This window comes from Jaculus jaculus, chromosome 3 (genome assembly GCF_020740685.1).
Source record: "Jaculus jaculus isolate mJacJac1 chromosome 3, mJacJac1.mat.Y.cur, whole genome shotgun sequence".
Classification (NCBI taxonomy): domain Eukaryota; kingdom Metazoa; phylum Chordata; class Mammalia; order Rodentia; family Dipodidae; genus Jaculus; species Jaculus jaculus.
The window spans coordinates 104,281,930-104,300,353 of NC_059104.1; the positions used below are offsets into that span (position 1 = coordinate 104,281,930).

At 41.2% G+C, this 18,424-nt stretch overlaps 2 protein-coding genes across 4 annotated transcripts in view; one reads left to right on the forward strand and one right to left on the reverse strand.

The window, feature by feature from the left end:
- Nkapd1 (NKAP domain containing 1) overlaps positions 1 to 6,274 on the reverse strand; it is a 32,281-nt gene extending 26,007 nt beyond the window's left edge. Inside the window, exons 1-3 of one of the 3 annotated variants that reach the window (XM_045145122.1) lie at positions 6,070 to 6,274; positions 3,834 to 3,910; positions 181 to 281 (exon numbers count right to left, since the gene is read on the reverse strand). In XM_045145122.1, coding sequence (XP_045001057.1) covers positions 181 to 281; positions 3,834 to 3,902 — 170 coding nt within the window. In that variant the 5' untranslated portion in view covers positions 3,903 to 3,910; positions 6,070 to 6,274. Of the gene's footprint in view, positions 1 to 180; positions 282 to 3,833; positions 3,911 to 5,527; positions 5,733 to 6,069 lie in introns of those variants that run through there. The other 2 variants (XM_045145123.1, XM_045145121.1) reach the window with 2 other exon arrangements.
- Positions 6,071 to 14,379, forward strand: Pih1d2 (PIH1 domain containing 2). Its single transcript, XM_004666481.2, has 6 exons — positions 6,071 to 6,434; positions 7,597 to 7,799; positions 9,909 to 10,032; positions 10,850 to 11,092; positions 11,915 to 12,177; positions 14,182 to 14,379. The coding sequence occupies exons 2-6, from the start codon at positions 7,623 to 7,625 to the stop codon at positions 14,314 to 14,316; spliced, it is 942 nt and encodes a 313-aa protein (XP_004666538.2). The 5' UTR covers positions 6,071 to 6,434; positions 7,597 to 7,622; the 3' UTR covers positions 14,317 to 14,379.
- The last annotated feature ends 4,045 nt before the right edge of the window (positions 14,380 to 18,424 follow it).

The window sequence follows — 18,424 nt, forward strand, 5'->3', positions numbered from 1 at the left end:
GAATTCACTATGTAGTCTCAGGGTGGCCTTGAACTCACAGTGATCCACCTATCTCTGCTTACTGAGTGCTGGGATTAAAGGCGTGTTGCCACCATGCCTGGCTCTAAAATGTTTCTAAACAAGAGTTGGTAATTCTGAAAAAGATGAGAATTGCTTTGGTTCTCAGAGATACAACTTTACCTTGAACTGCTAGGTAACATTTTCCTTTTGGTCCCATGGTAAGCATCCTCCATTTGTTTTTCTAGTTCTCTGATTTTCCACATATCTGATTCCTCTTGAATCTAGATGTTTTCAAAAAGGATAGAAATAGAAATAAGTTACTAAAAATAGCACTTTACATTACAGAAAAGTTACTCAACTGAAAGTATAGTCTGCTTTAGCTATGGGTTACAGACTGCACTAGGATAACAATTTTGGAAAATACATTTTGGTTTCTCTAGAAAGTAGTTAAATAATCCAGCCCAGTAAATCTCAAATTCCACGGCAAAAGAGCTTTTATTTTTTAATTTGTTTTCCCCTCTGGTTGAGAAAAAGAGAGAAATAGACAATGAGGAAGGGAGGGGAGACAGAGAGAGAGAATGGGCATATCAGGGCCTCCAGCCACTGGAGATGTATGCACCCCCTGGCTTATGTGGGTCCTGGAAATTGAACTTGGGTCATTTGGCTTTGTAGGCAAGTGCCTTAGCCACTAAGCCATCTCTCAAGACCCCGATAGAGCTTTTTTTTTTTTTTTTTTTTTTTTTTTTTTGTAAAATATGTTATTTATTTGAAAGAGGCAGAGAGAGAAAAAGAATGAATTAGGTGTGTCAGCGCCTCTAGGCACTGCAAACAAACTCTAGACGCATGTGCTGCCTTGTGTATCTGGCTTTACATAGGTACTGGATAATCAAACTTGGGTCCTTAAGCTTCAAAGGTAAGTGCCTTAATCACTGACCCATCTCTCCAGCCCAGCAATAGAGCTAATTAATCCCTACATAGCCATACTGATAACCTTATTAGTCTTTTTTTTGGGGGGGGGTGATTGAGGTCTCACTGTAGCCCAGGCTGACCTGGAAGTCACTATGTAGTCTCAAGGTGGCTTTGAACTCAAGGCAATCTTCCTAACTCTGTCTCCCAAGTGCTGGGATTAAAGGCATGTGCCACCACACCTGGCTAATTTTTTTTTTTTTTTTTTTGAGAGAGAGAGAGAGAATTGGCGCACCAGGACCTCAGCCACTGCAATCGATTGCCAGATGCTTGTGCCACCTAGTGGGCATGTGCGGCCTTGTGCTTGCCTCACCTCTGCATCTAGCTTGCGTGGGATCTGGAGAGAGATCAAACATGGGTCCTTAGGCTTCACAGGCAAGCGCCTTAACCGCTAAGCCATCTCTTCAGCTGGTATTAGTTTTACAATCATGCCACAAATAGCAAATGATAATGTCACATGTTTCTAAGATATATCATGATTTTAATGATATCACCTCAGTTGAAACTTAAGTGGTCATCTGAGGAAATTGTAAAAGAGATAACAGTAGTATATTCAACAGCAAAGAAACCAAAGTTCAGAGATGTAGCCAAACTAAATCATAAACTAGTAAGGACAGAGGTTTTTGTTTGCTTGTTTTGCTTTTTGTTGTTTTTACTTTCATCTCAGTGCTAGGGATCAAATCCAGGGCCTTGTGCAACACAAATATTACCCTCACCCCTGCCCATTCTCCCCATTTTGATACAGATCTAAGTTATGCAGACTTAACACCTGAATTTACTCTGTAGCCCAGGCAGGGCATGAACCTGTGATCTTCAGGTCTCAGCCTCCTGAGTAGCTGAGATTTTAGGCCTGTGCCAAAGGCCTGGAAGAAACAAGTTTTAAAATTCTCTAGGCAAGCCAGGCATCATGAAGCATGCCTTTAATCCCAGCACTCGGGAGGTAGAGGTAGGAGGATTGTCACTAGTTCGAGGCTACCCTGAGACTACAGAGTGAGTTCCAGGTCAGCCTGGACCAGAGTGAGACCCTACCTCAAAAAACCAAAATAAGGGCTGGAAGGATGGTTTAGCAGTTAAAGCATTTGCCTGCATAGCCAAAGGACCCAGGTTCAATTCCCCAGGACAGACATTAGCCAGATGCACAAGGGGGCACATGTGTCTGGAGTTAGTATGCAGTGGCTGGGAGGGCCTGGTGAGCCCATTCTCTATCTCTCCCCCTCCCTCTTTCTCTGTCAAATAAATAAATAAATATTTTTTTAAAAGAGCTGGGTGTGGTGGCGCACACCTTTAATCCCAGCACTCAGGAGGCAGAGGTAGGAGGATCGCCATGGGTTTGAGGCCACCCTCAGCCTACATAGTGAATTCCAGGCCAGCCTAAGCTAGAATGAGAACCTACCTCAGAAAAAGAAAAAATTCTCTAGGCAGAGTTTCTTTTTACATTAAGATATATTTTGTTTTGTTTTGTTGAGATGAGGTATGTAAAGTAGGTTGGCCTTAAACTTGCAGCAATCCTCCTGATGCTTCCTTCTAAGTGTTAAGATTACAGGCATATACTACCTTGACCTTGCTCAGTCCACACCAGAAGTCTTGTCAAGAATAAAATAAGCCAGGCATGGTTGCCCACGCCTTTAGTCCCAGCACTTGGAAGGCAGAGGTTGGAGGATCAACGTAGCCCGGAGCTACCAAAGTTCCAGGTCTGCCTAGGCTATAGTGAGACCCTACATCTAAAAATAAAAATAAAATAAAACTATGTTTGCTAGAAAATTTACTGTAAATAAGAAAAAAATTCTCAAATAATAAAAATACATTTCTTAAAGCTGGGCGTAGTGGTGCATGCCTTTAATCCCAGCACTTGGGAGGCAGAGGTAGGAGGATCACCATGAGTTCAAGGCTACCCTGAGACTACATAGTGAATTCCAGGTCAACCTGGGCTAGAGTGAGACTTTACCTTGAAAAACCAAAAACAAAGACTCTACCTCTGCCTCCCGAGTGCTGGGATTAAAGGTGTGTGCCACCATGCCAGCTTCCTATCACTATAATTTAGTCAGTCATCAAGTTTTCTAAATTCTATCTCCTAAGACCCTCTTCTTCATCTCTATGTTACTGCTTAATCAACTCTTTAATTCCAGCACTGGGATTAATCAACTTTTAATCAGTCTCTGCGATTTCCCCATCTTTTATTTTGTATAGCATTGACAAAAAGATCTAAGATACAAATATCACATAACATTCCGTGTAAAACATTTGGTGGATTTTTTTTTCTTGTTGTTGTTGTTATTTTGGAGGTAGGGTGTTGCTCCAGCCCAGGTTTTTTGTTTTTTTTTTTTTAGACAGGGTCTCACTCTATAGGCCAGGCTGGCTTTGAACGCATAGCAATCCTTTTCCCAAGTACTGGGATCTTGCTCTAACTCAGGCTGACCTGGAATTCACTATGTAGCCTCAGGGTGGCCTTGAACTCATGACAATCTTCTTACCTCTGCCTCCCAAATGCTGGAATGAAAGGCTTTTGCCATCATACCTGGCTTAGCCATGACCTTTCTTAATGCCTGTACTAATGAATGGTTAGTACATAAACATGCATTAACACTTAGAATATTTTATATCTTGCAAATTTATACCAATTCAATAAGAACCAGATCAAATATTAGTAGCCCGAATACAGTTCAATCTGGGAAATCTTTCCATTTCCTGACAGATTTCATTACTCAATCCTCAATGCACTGAAGTACTTTGTAACTGTCTGTACAACATATACTACTTATCAAACTATACTTTTCTCTTTATTCATCTTTATTATCACTCAACTGTGGCACATAATGCTTGGTATACATGCCCTATGTACTGAAGAATGACCAGATGGTAACTCCCACCTTATTGTGAGCATCTGTATGTCGAATGACATTTCTCAGGAGGACTTTCCCCAAGGGAACCCGTGACATTCTTCAACCTGAAATGAATCAATAAATAACGTTTAACAATTCCCTTATCTTTTTTATTAAACATTTATAGAGAAGTATGAGAACAGATCACTGAATTTAGAAGACAAAGATCCTAAAGAATAGTTTTCTTTCACTATTAATACATCTAGATGGGGCTGGAGATATGGCTTAGCAGCTAAGTGGTTGCCTGTGAAACCTAAGGACCCCAGTTGAAAGCTCAATTTCCCAGGACCCACGTTAGCCAGATGCACAAGGGGGCGCACGTGTCTGGAGTTGGTTTGCAGTGGCTGGAGGCCCTGGCATGCCCATTCTCTCTACCTTTTTCTCTGTCTGTTGCTCTCAAAAAACAAAAGAAACAAACAAAAAAACTAGATGCACAAGGTGGCACATGTACCTGGAGCTCCTTTGCAATGGCTAAAGGCCCTGATGTGCCCATTTTCTCTTACTCTTAAATAAATTATTTAAAAATGCCTGACCACAATAAAGATAAGAATGAAAGGAGATAGTAACATTAGAGTTCTTTAAAACTGCACAAAATGCAGTGGTTTCATGAGCATTGTTTTATTTAATTCTCACAAACCGGGTTTAAAGCAGGAAATAATCTCTCTAGCTGCAATGAGGATTGGTTCCAGGACTCGTCAAAAATAATAATAATAATCAAACCCCAAGGGTGAGCTGGGGATATTGTTTAGTGATAGAGCACTTGCTTAGTGTAACAGAGCCTGGACTCAATCCCCAGAAAAACACACACACAAAAAAAATCCAAGTGGTGACCAATAGGTACCCTCATTTAAAATAGTGTTGTACTTACATATCATCTACGCACAAACTTATAATTTGAATTATGTCTAGATTTTTTTGTTTTGTTTTTTTAGGTAGGGTGTCACTTTAGCCCAAGTTGACCTGGAATTCACTATGTAGTCTGAGGGTGGCCTCGAACTCATGGCAATAGTCCTACTTCTGCCTCCCAAGTGCTGGAATTAAAGGCGTGTGCCACCACACTGGGCTAGATTTTTTTTCTTGAAGCAAGATCTCAAGTAGCCTAAGCTGGCATTGAACTCTTGATCCTCTTGCCTCCAACTCCTAGGTGCTGAAGACTACAGCCACCCCTACTCCAGGGGGTTCTAGGTTACAATACTTATTTATAATGTGATGTAAATACTATGTAAATAATGCTGTAATATTGTTTAGAAAAAAATATGAGAACAAAAGTATGTATAAGTTCACTACTGATGAAATTTGTTTTCAAACTGTTGGTTGAACCTGTGGGTACTGGAGAATGGATGTTATTTTGTACATGAAAGTCCTCTTAGAGCCATAATTAGTCACAGGTCATAACGAACCATGCAAACGATCAGTGTCAATGTCGAGACAAGAAATCAAATCTGAAATTCCCAAAATTCATTTGTGACAGAGCAAAGACCTAGATTTGAGAGTGTAAAATGCCACAAATGTCACCGGTAACAAAAAGAAAAAAAAAAAAAGGTATCAAAACAAATGCGAAAGTGACCTAACTTTCTCTAGCGGGGCATCTTATGTCCTATTTTGTAGAAAAGTTTCCAAAACCGAGATATTCACATGTGTAGCTAGCAGGGGCTTCGTGCAACACACCAAAGCTCACTCACCCCTCGATCCTGAGGAAACCAGGCATCTTGTTAGTGTGAGACGAAGAACCACTCCATTACAAGCGCTCCTCCGACCCAGGAAGCCAAGGAGTCAGGGCTCAAAGGCAGCTCTGCAGCTTCACCCGAGTCCTCCGTGAAAACGCAGCCTTCCCACCGGTTACGGCGCCCTCACCCGGGGCCCAGGCCACTGCCGCCTTCCCCCAGCCCAGCCCGACAGACGGACCTCTCGGCGGGCCCGCGGCCAGAGGCGCCGGCGCGGAACGCGGCCGCCGGGCTGCGCCGCGCATCCCCCGCGCTCGCTCGCTCGCTCGGCTCGCTCTCACCCCCGGCAGGCCCGGGACGCTCGGGGAGGCTACGACCTTCCGTTGGGCCCCAGGAAGTGGCTAGGGTGCGTGAAGGGGAGGCTGAGCGCTCCAAGGGGAAGGCGGAGGAAACACCCCTGTGCCGTCACCGCGACCCCGGCCCCGGGGCGGCCTCGGAGCTCGGGGCAACCTTCCCTCCAAACGCCCGCCCCGCACAAACACACACAAACACACCCATACCGTGCGCCGCGGCCTCGCGTGGCGGGGGAGGGAGCCGCAGGCGGAGGCTTCCCGTGAGGGCCGGAAGTGGAGCTCCGGGAAACGCTTCCTTCCTGGGGAGAGCCCGGCGCGGCCTCTGTCACGGTGGTGGGACGCTAGAGACCGCAGCTACCGAAAGGCGGCGGGGTTTCGCTTGGAAGTGGGGCAGGCCCCGCGGGAGAGCAGGTCCGGCGCTCGGAAGTACTCCGGAACTGGAAGTAAAAGACCTTTCTTTCTGCCTTGCCCTTTCCGGACCCAAGTGGATGTTGTACCAAACTGGTTACCCTGGTAACAGAAGTCGCGTTTAGACGCCTCCGAGAGAAGAGGTTGGGTCCTAGACTTTTGGAGTGAGTATTATCTATTTAGTCTAAACCTAAACTAGAATTCGTATAATCTCAACCTTTTCTCATTCTCTGGATGGTCTGTGGGGAGGGGATGCTGATTTCATGGTCTTAGGCTACTACTCTCACATAATATTGATCAAGTGTTCCAGAGTTTTAATATTACTTTACTATATCTGAGCTCACGATTCTGTGACATACGTATTACCATCTTCATGTTGAGCAGAACACACCGAGGTGTATCTACACCTTACTTGCTTTATGGTCACGTAGCTAGCTGGAGACACAGTTAAGACTAGAATCTAGGCATACGAACTCCAGAGTCTATACACTTACTTTTACTAAGGACTACGGAAAACTCATTCTCTAGACCAACGTGGTTATTATGTATGCCTTTAATCCCAGCACTGGGAAGGTAGAGGTTAGGAGCACCGCAGTGAGTTCGAGGCCAGCCGGGAACTGCAGAATGAATTCCAGATCAGCCTGAGCTACAATGAGATCCTACCTCGGAAAAACAAAAAGTAGAGAGAGAGGGGAAAAAGGTAACTCATTTACATCCCTTTCCCCCATTTCCTTTCTTCCCTATACACACACACACACACACACATTTTTAAAAAGAAACTACAGCCAGCCATGGTGGTGCAAGTTGAGAATTTAAGAAGGGGCAGTAATTATAGGATAAATATATGATAAGCTAGACCTGGTGACCCACACCTTTAATCTCAGCACTTGGGAGACAGAGGTAGAAAGATCACTGCGAGTTCCAGGTCAGCCTAGGCTACAGTGAGTTCCTACCTTGAAAAACAAAAATAACAAAATAAAATAAAAATAACAAAAATAAATAAACAAACAGTAAACTTTAGGGAATATGTGTGTGTGTGTGTGTATGTATGTGTGTGTGTATATATATATGTATATATATATATATATATATATGTGTGTGTGTGTGTGTGTAGTGTATATATATATATACACATACATATATACATATATATATACACACATACATATATACATATATATACATATATATATATATATAAAATGTCAGCACTGATCTGCAAACTTTTTAGACACAGGTTAGGTGGTAACTTCACCAAAGTAATACCTGGCCTATTCTCTTCCCCTAAGAGAGGACATAAACCAGTAATTACATTTCCTCCCTCAGGCTGTTCAAAGCCCTGTGTCACAACCATGAAGGCATCCTCAAAGGGTCTACTCACCCAGCTTTCTCAATTCTGGAACCTCTTAGATGATTTGGCGGAAAATGACCCTGAGTGCTACAAGAACTTTATTCAACAGGAGCTGAAGGAGGGAAAACAGTTCTGTGCTGCCCCAGAACCACAGCTCTGTGTACAGACCAAGATCCTAGTATGTATAGTGGATGCAAGGGATGGGAATGTCATGAATGAAGTAATCCAGAATAAGTAGAAGATCCTTTGCTACTTCTGATTTTGCTATTTCTACTTTAACAACCAAGAAAAGTGAATGGGAGAGGGAGGGCATTACCATGGAATTTTTTGTTGTTGTTTATTTATTTATTTGAGAGCAACAGACAGAGAGAGAAAGAAAGAGAATGGGCGCGCCATGACCTCCAGCCACTGCAAACGAACTCCAGACGCGTGCGCCCCCTTGTGCATCTAGCTTACATGGGTTCTGGGGACTCAAGCCTTGAACCTGGATCCTTAGTCTTCACAGGCAAGTGTTTAACCACTAAGCCATCTCTCCAACCCAAAATTATTTTTTTTATAATCATGGAAGTTGTTAATAAAAAAAATTTGAAAAGGAAAAAAAGTGGATAGAAGCAAAAAATGAAACAGCATGGAAGACTATTGTAGGATAAGAAAAGGAAATTAATACTTGATAGTTTAGAAATAGTAATCAATTTTTTTAGAAAAAAAGTAGCAATGTAATAATTTAATATAGATTCATGGAATTTACTTTGTTGGAAAGATAATAAAGTGGTGAAACAGGGTCAAGTGCATATAGAAAAACTGCTTACAACTCCCTTTTTGCCCAGTTCCTCTGGGAGGGAGTAGCAACTAGATTTAAAAAGCAACAGCTTTGGAAAAATCAAGTGACAAAAATGGAATTTATCATGCATAGCTTTAATAGCTTAAGTGACTGAAATTCTGCCTCTTTTGGGCTGCAGATAAAATTTAATAAAGCACATATTTGGCATATTTGAGGTCCTAATTTTGATCTCAGACATTAAAAAATGTAATTACTTTTAAGAGACTGTGGTGGTTTGATTCAGGTGTCTCCCATAAACATATGCATTCTATATACTAGGTCGCCAGCTGGTAGTAATTTGGGAATTGGATCCTCCTGGAGGTGAGTGTATTGTTGGGGACAGGCTTATGGGTGTTATAGCCAGCTTCCACTTGCCAGTGTTTGACACACTCTCTTGTTGTCCACCTGATGTTGGCCAGGAGGTGATGTCCACCCTCTGCTCATGCCATCATTTTCCCCTGCCAGTATGGGCTTCCCCTCAAGTCTATAAGCCAAAATAAACCCTTTCCTTCCACAATCTGCTCTTAGTTGGGTGTTTTCTGCCAACAACTTGAAGCTGACTACAACAGATATCTTAAAATTTTATAACTCACTGGGTGTGGTTGTGCACACCTTTAATCCCAGCACTCGGGACACAGAGGTAGGAGGATTGCTGTTGAATTTGAGGCCACCCTGAGTCTCCATAGTAAATTCCAGGTCAGCCTGGGCTTGAGTGACACCCTACCTCGAAAAAAAAAATTTTTTTTTTTATAATTCTGGGCTGGAGAGATGATTTAACAGTTAAGGCACTTCCCTGCAAAGGCTTAGGTCTCATGTTCAACTCTCCAGGTCCCACGTAAGTCAGACACACAGTGACACAGGCACATATGCACACAAGAGGACACACATGTTTGGAGTTCAATTGTAGTGGCTGGAGGCCTGGCACACCAATTATCTCATAACAAAAAGGCAGTCTGTTGGACTTGCCACAAAAAATTGTAATTCTATTTCTTTTTTCTGAGGTAGGGTCTCACTGTGGCCCAGGCTGACCTGGAATTCACTATGTAGTCTCAGGGTGGCCTCAAAACTCATGGTGCTCCTCCTACCTCTGCCTCCCAAGTGCTGGGATTAAAGGTGTGCGCTACCACGCCTGGTTATAATTCTATTTTTAAAAGCGAAGTTCATAGCCCTGGAGAGATGGCACAGCAGTTAAGATGCTTGCCTGCAGAGCCTAACCACCAAGGTTCAGTTGTCCAGTGTGCATTTAAAACCAGATGAATAAGGTGGCATATGCATCTGGAGTTGGTTTGCAGTGGCTAAAGGCCCTGGCATGCCCACTGTTTTTCTTTCTTTGTCCTTCCTTCCTTTTTCTTTCTTTTCTTCTCCCCTCTCTTATCTGTTTCTATCTTTCTATATCTGCTAGCAACTAAATAAATAAATGAAAATATTTAAAACTAGGTGTGTGATATTTAAATTTTCATCTTCCAGAAACCAAAAGAAAAAATACTTTTTATCAACTTGTGTTGGTGGGAAAGGATTCCTGCTCCCCAGTCAACCACTGAACCAGTACCTCTAAGTGTTGGTAGACCAGAAGATATCTCTGAAGCATCAGGTAGAAATAGTTTAAGAAAAGAAGGCAGTTTCCTATTGGGGGTAATCATGGATCAAATCTTAGTAAAAGCATATTAAGTAAAACATTTTATTTGGTGATAATATAATTAATGACAAATTCATATATTTAATGCAAATTTAATACTGTTCAATTTTTCTAATAATATGAGCTGCTTTTAACCCATATCTAAATACCAACTGAGGGCTGGAGAGATGGCTTAGCAGTTGCCTGTGAAGCCGAAGGACCCCAGTTCAAGCCTTGATTCCCCAGGACCCACGTTAGCCAGATGCACAAGGGGGTGCATGCATCTGAAGTTCGTTTGCAGTGGCTGGAAGCCCTGGTGTGCTCTCTCTCTCTCTGTTGCTCTCAAATAAATAAATAAAAGTGAACAAAATTTTTAAATAAATAAATACCAACTGATGCCTTAATTGGAATTTTGTGTGTATTTTGTCATTGTGATTGCTCTGAAAAGTACAGAAAGAGAATTTGCATTTTCTGGGGCTGGAGAGATGGCTTAGTGGCTAAGGCATCTGCCTGTGAAGCCAAAGGACCCAGGTTCAATTCCCAGGACCCACATAACTCAGATGCACAAGAAGCACATGCATTGGGAGTTCAGTTGCAGTGGCTAGAGGCCCTGGCATGCCTATTCTCTCCCTGTCTCTCTTCTCTCTCTCTCTCTGCTTGCAAATAAGTAAATATTTTTAAAAAGAATTTGCATATTTTAATTTTACCAGGAATATGGGTTAGTATATTACTTGACAAAATTGTTAGAGAAACGAGTTATCTTCACATCATACCTCCTCTGAATTACACACAGGTGCTTATACAGTCATTGATGTTGTCTACAATCCTGGTGTTCTACAAACAGCAGAAAATGACCAAGTGACACAGAATCAGTTGATAAAGATGGCCATGGGATGCATTGAGAAGAAATTCCAGTTCGCTCTTTCAAATGCTTACCATGTTATGAAATTTAGAGCAAAAGGAAGCATTCAAAGAAAAGGGAATCTGATGGGCAAACAAAGTGACTTCAGAGATATAAGAGAGAAAATGAGAACAGGTAAGTTGATGACTGAAATTGAAAAATAAACATTTAGAGTTTTCTTTTAAGCTGGTATATTTTTGTAAATGAGAACTCTCTATCATGAAAGTTAAGAAACTTAATTATAAAGACAGAAATGTTATTCAAAGATTTTAAAGTGGCACAGAATTTCCAAGCAAAAAATTTGGCTTAACGTTTTTAGTTTGATGTTTGGTTTGTTTGCTTTGCTATTCTTGGAATAGAATTCAACTCAGGGCCCCACATGGTAGGCACTTAGTACATTCCCAGTGTGGTTGAAGTCTTTAGGACCCCATGCACAGACTGACTGAGGCATCTTGGTCCCCACAACACATGCCAATAATCCCACCGAAAAGCACCCTCAGCAGAATTGATTTTTTGCTTTTGTTTTTCGAGGTAGAGTCTCGTTCTAGCCCAGGCTGACCTGGAATTCACTATGTAGTGTCAGGGTGGCCTCAAACTCACAGCAGTCCTCCTACCTCTGCCTCCCAAGTGCTGGGATTAAAGGTGTGCGCCACCATGCCAGATTCAGAATTGATTTTTTATAAAAACATCAGTAAATAGTTAAAATACCCATATAAAGCCAGATGCACAGTGGCACATGCATCTGGAGTTTGTTTGCAGTAGCTGGAGGCCCTGATGCATCCATTCTCCCTGTCTGTCTCTTCTCTCTCTCCTTGCAAATATTTTTGAAAGTTTTTAGGATTAATATTTCCAAAATTAATTTAGCCATGGCTTTCTTTGTATGTCATCAGTGCTTACACTATACCTCTTGTATCTCACAGGCTGATAATACTTTGTATCCCCATTTTTTCCATAAAGAGCATACTCTTGAGATGATACGAAGCAGCACTATGAATGATCCAAATCACTTTCCTCAGTTGCTACTGCCAAAGAAACAAACTTCAGGCAATGCAGGATGTCTTATAGAAGAGATTTCTAGTACAGAAACCCAGGAGATGAAGGAACCAAGCCATGAATTAAAAGTTATAAAGGATCAGAATGATAAACCTCTGAAAATTGAATTGATGGTTGCATTACCTGGTATTAATTCAGCCTCCCTCTGTGACCTGAGTGTTTCTGAGGTAAACTGGATGATAAGATGGTAGTTCTTTGGTGTCAATGGGAGGATTGTTTCCAAAAGCTCTTGAAGATATAAAATCCATAGATGCTCAAATCTTTTATTTAAGAAAGGCATAGTGTTTTCTAATAACCTAGGTACATCCTTCAGTATACTTAACACTTCAGATTATTTAAAATACTGAGAACAGCTGGGTGTGGTGGCACATGCCTTTAATCCCAGCACTTGGGAGCAGAGGTAGAAGGATCACTGTGAGTTCAAGGCCACCATGACACTACAAAGTGAATTCCAGGTCAGGTCAGCCTGGGGTAGAATGAGACTCTACTTCGAAAAACCAAAAACAAGTGTTCCATGACCATAACAAATACCTAAGGTAACTTACAAAGAAAAGGGTTAGCTTTGGCTCGTGGGTTCTGAGGTTTCAGTCCATGCTCCATTTGGCCGTTTTTTTAATTTATTTATTTTTTATTTTTATTTATTTATTTATTTGAGAGCGACAGACACAGAGAGAAAGACAGGTAGAGGGAGGGAGAGGGAATGGGCGCGCCAGGGCTTCCAGCCTCTGCAAACGAACTCCAGATGTGTGCGCCCCCTTGTGCATCTGGCTAACGTGGGACCTGGGGAACCAAGCCTCGAACCGGGGTCCTTAGGCTTCACAGGCAAGCACTTAACCGCTAAGCCATCTCTCCAGCTATTTTTATTTATTTATTTATTTGAGATAGGTTTTCACTGTAGCCCTCCTACCTCTGCCTCCCAAGTGCTGAGATTAAAGGTGTGCGCTACCACCCCTGGATTTTTATTTATTTAATTATTATCATTTTTCTTTTTTGGTTTTCAAGGTAGGGTCTCACTCTAGCCCAGGCTGGCCTGGAATTCACTATATAGTATCAGGGTGGCCTTGAACTCACGGTGATACCCCTACCTCTGCCTCCCGAGTGCTGGTATTTAAGGGGTGCACCACACGCCTGGCAGTACTTTTTACAAGAGAAAAAATTGGCATGCCAGGCCTTCAGTCACTGCAACTGAACTCCAGACACGTGTGCCATCTTGTGTGCATGGGTGATCTTGCACACTTGTGTCACCTTGTGTATCTGGCTTACAAAGAACATGGAGACAAACATGAGTCCTCAGGCTTCACAGGAAGTGCCTTAACACCTAAGCCATCTCTCTAGCCTGGCATTTAACTTTTGTCTGTAGTTTATTTTAATTGGATTTTGCTGGTGAAAGTAATTTCTTAATTTTATCCTTTGCTGTTTCACAATAAAAATTACTTTCATTTTTGGGCTGGAGAGATGGCTTAGCAGTTAAATGCTTGCCTGTGAAGCCTAAGGACCCCGGTTCCAGGCTCGATTCCCCAGGACCCACGTTAGCCAGATGCACAAGGGGGCGCACGTGTCTGGAGTTTGTTTGCAGTAGCTGGAGGCCCTGGCGCGCCCATTCTGTTTCCCTCTCCCTCTCCCTTTCTCTGTAGCACTCAACTAAATAAATAAAAAAAAAAATGAACCAAAAAAAATTTTTTTAATCACTTTCATTTTTAAGGCTTCAAGTCTTAGAATTGTGGGTCTCTCTATATACTGTCCTTACCTCTTTCATATCACACCTTGTGAAATGTACCTGACAGGAGCACACATGCTGACAACATTCTGATTACTTCTTCTTCACTGAAAGCCACAAATTATTTGGATACTTTATTTGCCTTCCATATAATCATGCTAGTTTCACTAAGGGCTTTATCACTCTGAAACATGATCATGCTGTCAGGTACTGTTAAGCTTAATTGCTGCTTGACAGTTAATGCCAAAGACAGTAACACACAATTTGGGAAGGTAACACTCTTGCTTTTGACAGTTGTCACATAATATTGCTATGTTCAGTAGCAATAAAAATCTCAACAGATCAGGAATTTGCAAGAATAACCTTATTGTTCATTGAAAGTCACTTAATAAGTAGATCCTCTTCCTATGGAGTGAATGTGGTGATCTAATAATCTTTCATTTATTATCCTTAGGTTGATTTACTGATTGAGGTCCCTGAGAAGTACAGACTATACCTGAATCTTCCCGAATCTGTGGATACTGAAAGGACTACAGCAAAATTTATGAAGGAAAGATCTAAGTTAATCATCACGATGCCCCTGGTGTAATACAGCATCCCTTTTGGTTTTCAATGCTATAAGTCATGTGAATTATAAGACCTATATCATAAACAGAAGTAGAAGTTTATCTTAAATATTTCTGATTTTAAGGGTTCACTCTGATAGAATCTTATTTTCCCTTCAACTGATTTATCTTTGTATTTTTGAGTCTCCTATAGCCCAGCTTGGCCTCGAACTTGGCTAGGTAGCCAAGGATCACCTTGAGCTGGTCTTCCTATATGACCCAAGTGCTTGAATTAGAGAGATATATCTTTTTTTGTGTTTGTTTTTCAAGGTAGGCCAGATTCTAGCCCAGATTGACCTGCAACTCACTATGTAGTCTCAGGGTGGCCTTGAACTCGTGGCAATCTTTCTATGTCTGCCTCCTGAATTGTTTTTTTGTTTTGTTTTGTTTTTAATTCCAGTACATGGAAAGCACAGGTAGTTTGAGAATACTGTGAGGTCAGACTGGGCTAGAGAGAGACCTTACCTTGAAAAATAATAAAAAATTATAATATTCAAATGTATGCTTCTATGAAGCTCTGCATGTCAATAAAAACAGCTTTTCATGTTCCCCACCTTAAAAAAAATTGTTTATTTTTACTTGAGAGCGACAGAGAAAGAGGCAGATAGAGAGAATGGGCACACCAGAGCTCCAGCCACTGCAAATGAACTCCAGTTGCATGCACCCCCTTGTGCATCTGGCTTTTGTGGCTCCTGGGGAATCAAATCTAGGTCCTTTGACTTTGCAGGCAAGTGTCTTACCTGCTCCAGCCCTCACTTAATTTCTAAAGATGAAAACTACTTCCCCCAAAGTCAGGTCTCTAGTTAGCAATGTGTGTTGCTTATGATGTATAATAGCAATCACAAGTTAAAGAGTATGTGTTTTGCTTATGATGTCCAATGATACCCAATTACCATGACATCCAACTCACAACATGTCCATATCTAATACTAAAAATGTAGGGGGTCCAGGCGTGGTGGCGCATGCCTTTAATCCCAGCACTCAGGAGGCAGAGGTAGGAGGATCATGTAAGCCAGGTATACAAGGTGGTGCAGGCATATGGAGTTCATTTGCAGTGGCTGGAAGCCCTGATGTGCTCATTCTCTCTCAGCTTCTTTCCCTCTCTCAAAATAAAAAAAGAAATTAAGTGATATGCTCTTGATTTTTCAATCAACTCTTCCAAGCTGTCACATAAGAAAATCCCAACTGTCCAATTTAGGTTTCAAGTTAATGGGTATATCCAACTTTTTTTTTTGTTTTTGTTTTTGAGGTAGGGTCTCACTCTGACTCAGGCTGACCTGGAATTGTGTAGTCTCAGGGTGGCCGCAAACTCATGGAGATCCTCCTAACTCTGCTTCCCAATTGCTGGGATTAAAGGTGTGTGCCCCCAAGCCTGGCAAGGTACATCCAACTTTAACACTTCATCTTTTTCTAGATAACCAAGATTAACTGTCATCTAACTTGTGAAGTCTTTATTAATTTTGAAACTTTAGGTACGTATGTGTATATATAATAATTTCCGTGCGGCATTTAAAAACGAACACGGCTGTGGAAATATCTGTGGTTAAAGGTTCTTGGTTGCAAAACCTATCAGCCCAGATTCAGTTCCCCAGTATCCAGTTAAAGCTATATATAGAAAGTGCAGCATGTATCTGGAGTTCAATTGCAATAGTAAGAGACTCTGGTATACCCATTCTCTTTCCCTCTGCCTGCAAATTTTTTTTGTTTTTTGAGGTAGGGTCTCATTCTAACTTCAGCTGACCTGAAGTTCACTATGTAGTGTCAGGTGGCCTCAGCCTCTCCAGTGCTTGGATTAAAGGCATGCGCCACCACACCTGGCCAAACATATATATATATATACATACATACATATACATATACATACATACTTGCCCATGAAGCTTGCCCGTGAAGCCTAAGGACCCTAGTTCCAGGCTCGATTCCCCAGGACCCACGTTAGCCAGAGGCACAAGGGGGCGCAAGCATCTGGAGTTCGTTTGCAGTGGCTGGAGGCCCTGGCGCACCCATTCTCTCTCTGCCTCTTTCTCTCTTTGTTGCTCTCGAGTAGTAAGTAAATAAAAATAAACAAAAATAAATTTAAAAAAAAAGCAAAACATGCGGTGAGTTCAGGGACACCCTGAGACAACATATTGAATTCCAGGTCAGCCTGAGCTGGAGTAAGACCCTACCTTGAAAAACAAATAGCCAGGTGTGGTGATGATCCTCCTACCTCTGCCTTCCAAGTGCTGGGATTAAAGGTGTGTGCCACCACACCTGGCTTTTTGTGGGAAACAGGTAGAAGGATCGCTGGGAATTCAAGGCCATCATGAGACAACTGTTAGAGTTGGACCCTACCTCAAAAAAACAAAAACAAAACAAAAACCTACATGAGTGTAATTTGAGCCATACTAAGTTTTATCCACCCCTTATCATGGGGTGATTAACTCCTTGAGCTTCATGTGTTAGATTATATCCTTGTAACCTATTTTCCAGTCATATGAATTGAAATTTGGGGGGCTGAGAAGATGGCTTAGCAGTTTAATACAGTTACTTGTAAAGCCTGGTGATGCAAGTTTAATTTCCCAGTACCTATGTAAAGCCAGATGCACACAGTGACACATGCATCTGGAGTTCTTTTGCAGTGGCAAGAGGCCTGGTATCCCCCCCCCCCACTTTTTTTTCCTTTCTCTCTGCTTGCAAATAAAGAAAATTTTACCTATATCAGGAGTATAGAAGTAAGTAGCTGGCATTTAATCACCTAATGTGGAAAAAATTATCAACAGATCAAAAACATAAATTTTAAACAATAATGCTTGAACCAAACCATTATTTCTATCTTGTTTCAGTTATTGCTGAATCCAGATTTAAATTACAGGTCAGGATTAAGTTTTAACTCAGAAAATTTTTGTTAGGTGGCAACTTTTTATTTTTCTTTCAAGGGAACAGAGCTATAAGCATTAGCAAGGAATGAGTTAAATTAGAAGTTTTACACGTTTGGACCAGATTTAGCTCATACTAATGATGGTCCCTTGAAATCAGCTTGTTCTTTTTGCACAATTTTCAGTGCAATGTAAAGTCACTAAATACTGAAGTCAGATTACTGTACTGTTTTCATGATACACTTGAATGTTTGTGAATATACGGAGTGTCACCCATACACCATGTGATAATTAACATTTAGATAGATTCAATACTGTTACAATCAAAGCAAATTTCAGGGAATAGCTCCACATATTACACATACAAAGAAGGACTACTGAGGTTCATTTTAAAGTCATATATAATTCCAAACATTTATTAAAACATCAATTCAATAAAAGTGTGGAATTGTGATAATGTTCCCAATTCATTTTTATGGTTATATCACCCCTTCTTCCCTCCAAAAGAAAGGCAAACATAATACTGGAAAAAGCCTTCAGGCACATACCCACCTAGGTTTTTTTTTTCCTTTGTCACAATCTTAGGGTTTTCTTATTTTACAAGAGACAGTGCTGAGGTGGGAAGACAGACACTCTTCTAGATACAGCTTTATTTTTTTTTCAATTATCTGACCAAATACTACCATTTTGTTCTGGGCATCATTTGCTGTTTGTTTTGAGATGGTCTAACCATATTGCCCAGACTGGCTTCAAACTCTTGTGATCCAGCCATCCTCCTTCCTCAGTCTCCCACAGAGCTGAGACTACAAACATAGGTGCTCATTAGCTTATAATTTCTTTGCATTCCAAACTGTTCACCTATGTGTCTCTTCCTTATTTCTTTTTAGATAGGATTTGGTGATAAATGACCTTTGGCATATATACGACTCTAATAACCATATATTACATATGTACACTTACTCTATATACATCCCGTTTATTTCACAGTTCTCCAGTTCAGTAATAAATTGATAATTAGGTTCATTTGTAATTAATATTCAGTTGGAAGAAAACTTCTATTTCTTTAACTTCTGTTAAATTCCATGAGCAGGAGTGTGGGGGTGGGGAGGGAGGGAATTACCATGGGATATATTTTATAATCATGGAAAATGTTAATAAAAATTAAAAAAAAAAAATTCCATGAGCAGGGATGGAGAGATGGCTTAGTGGTTAAGGCGCTTGCATATGAAGCCTA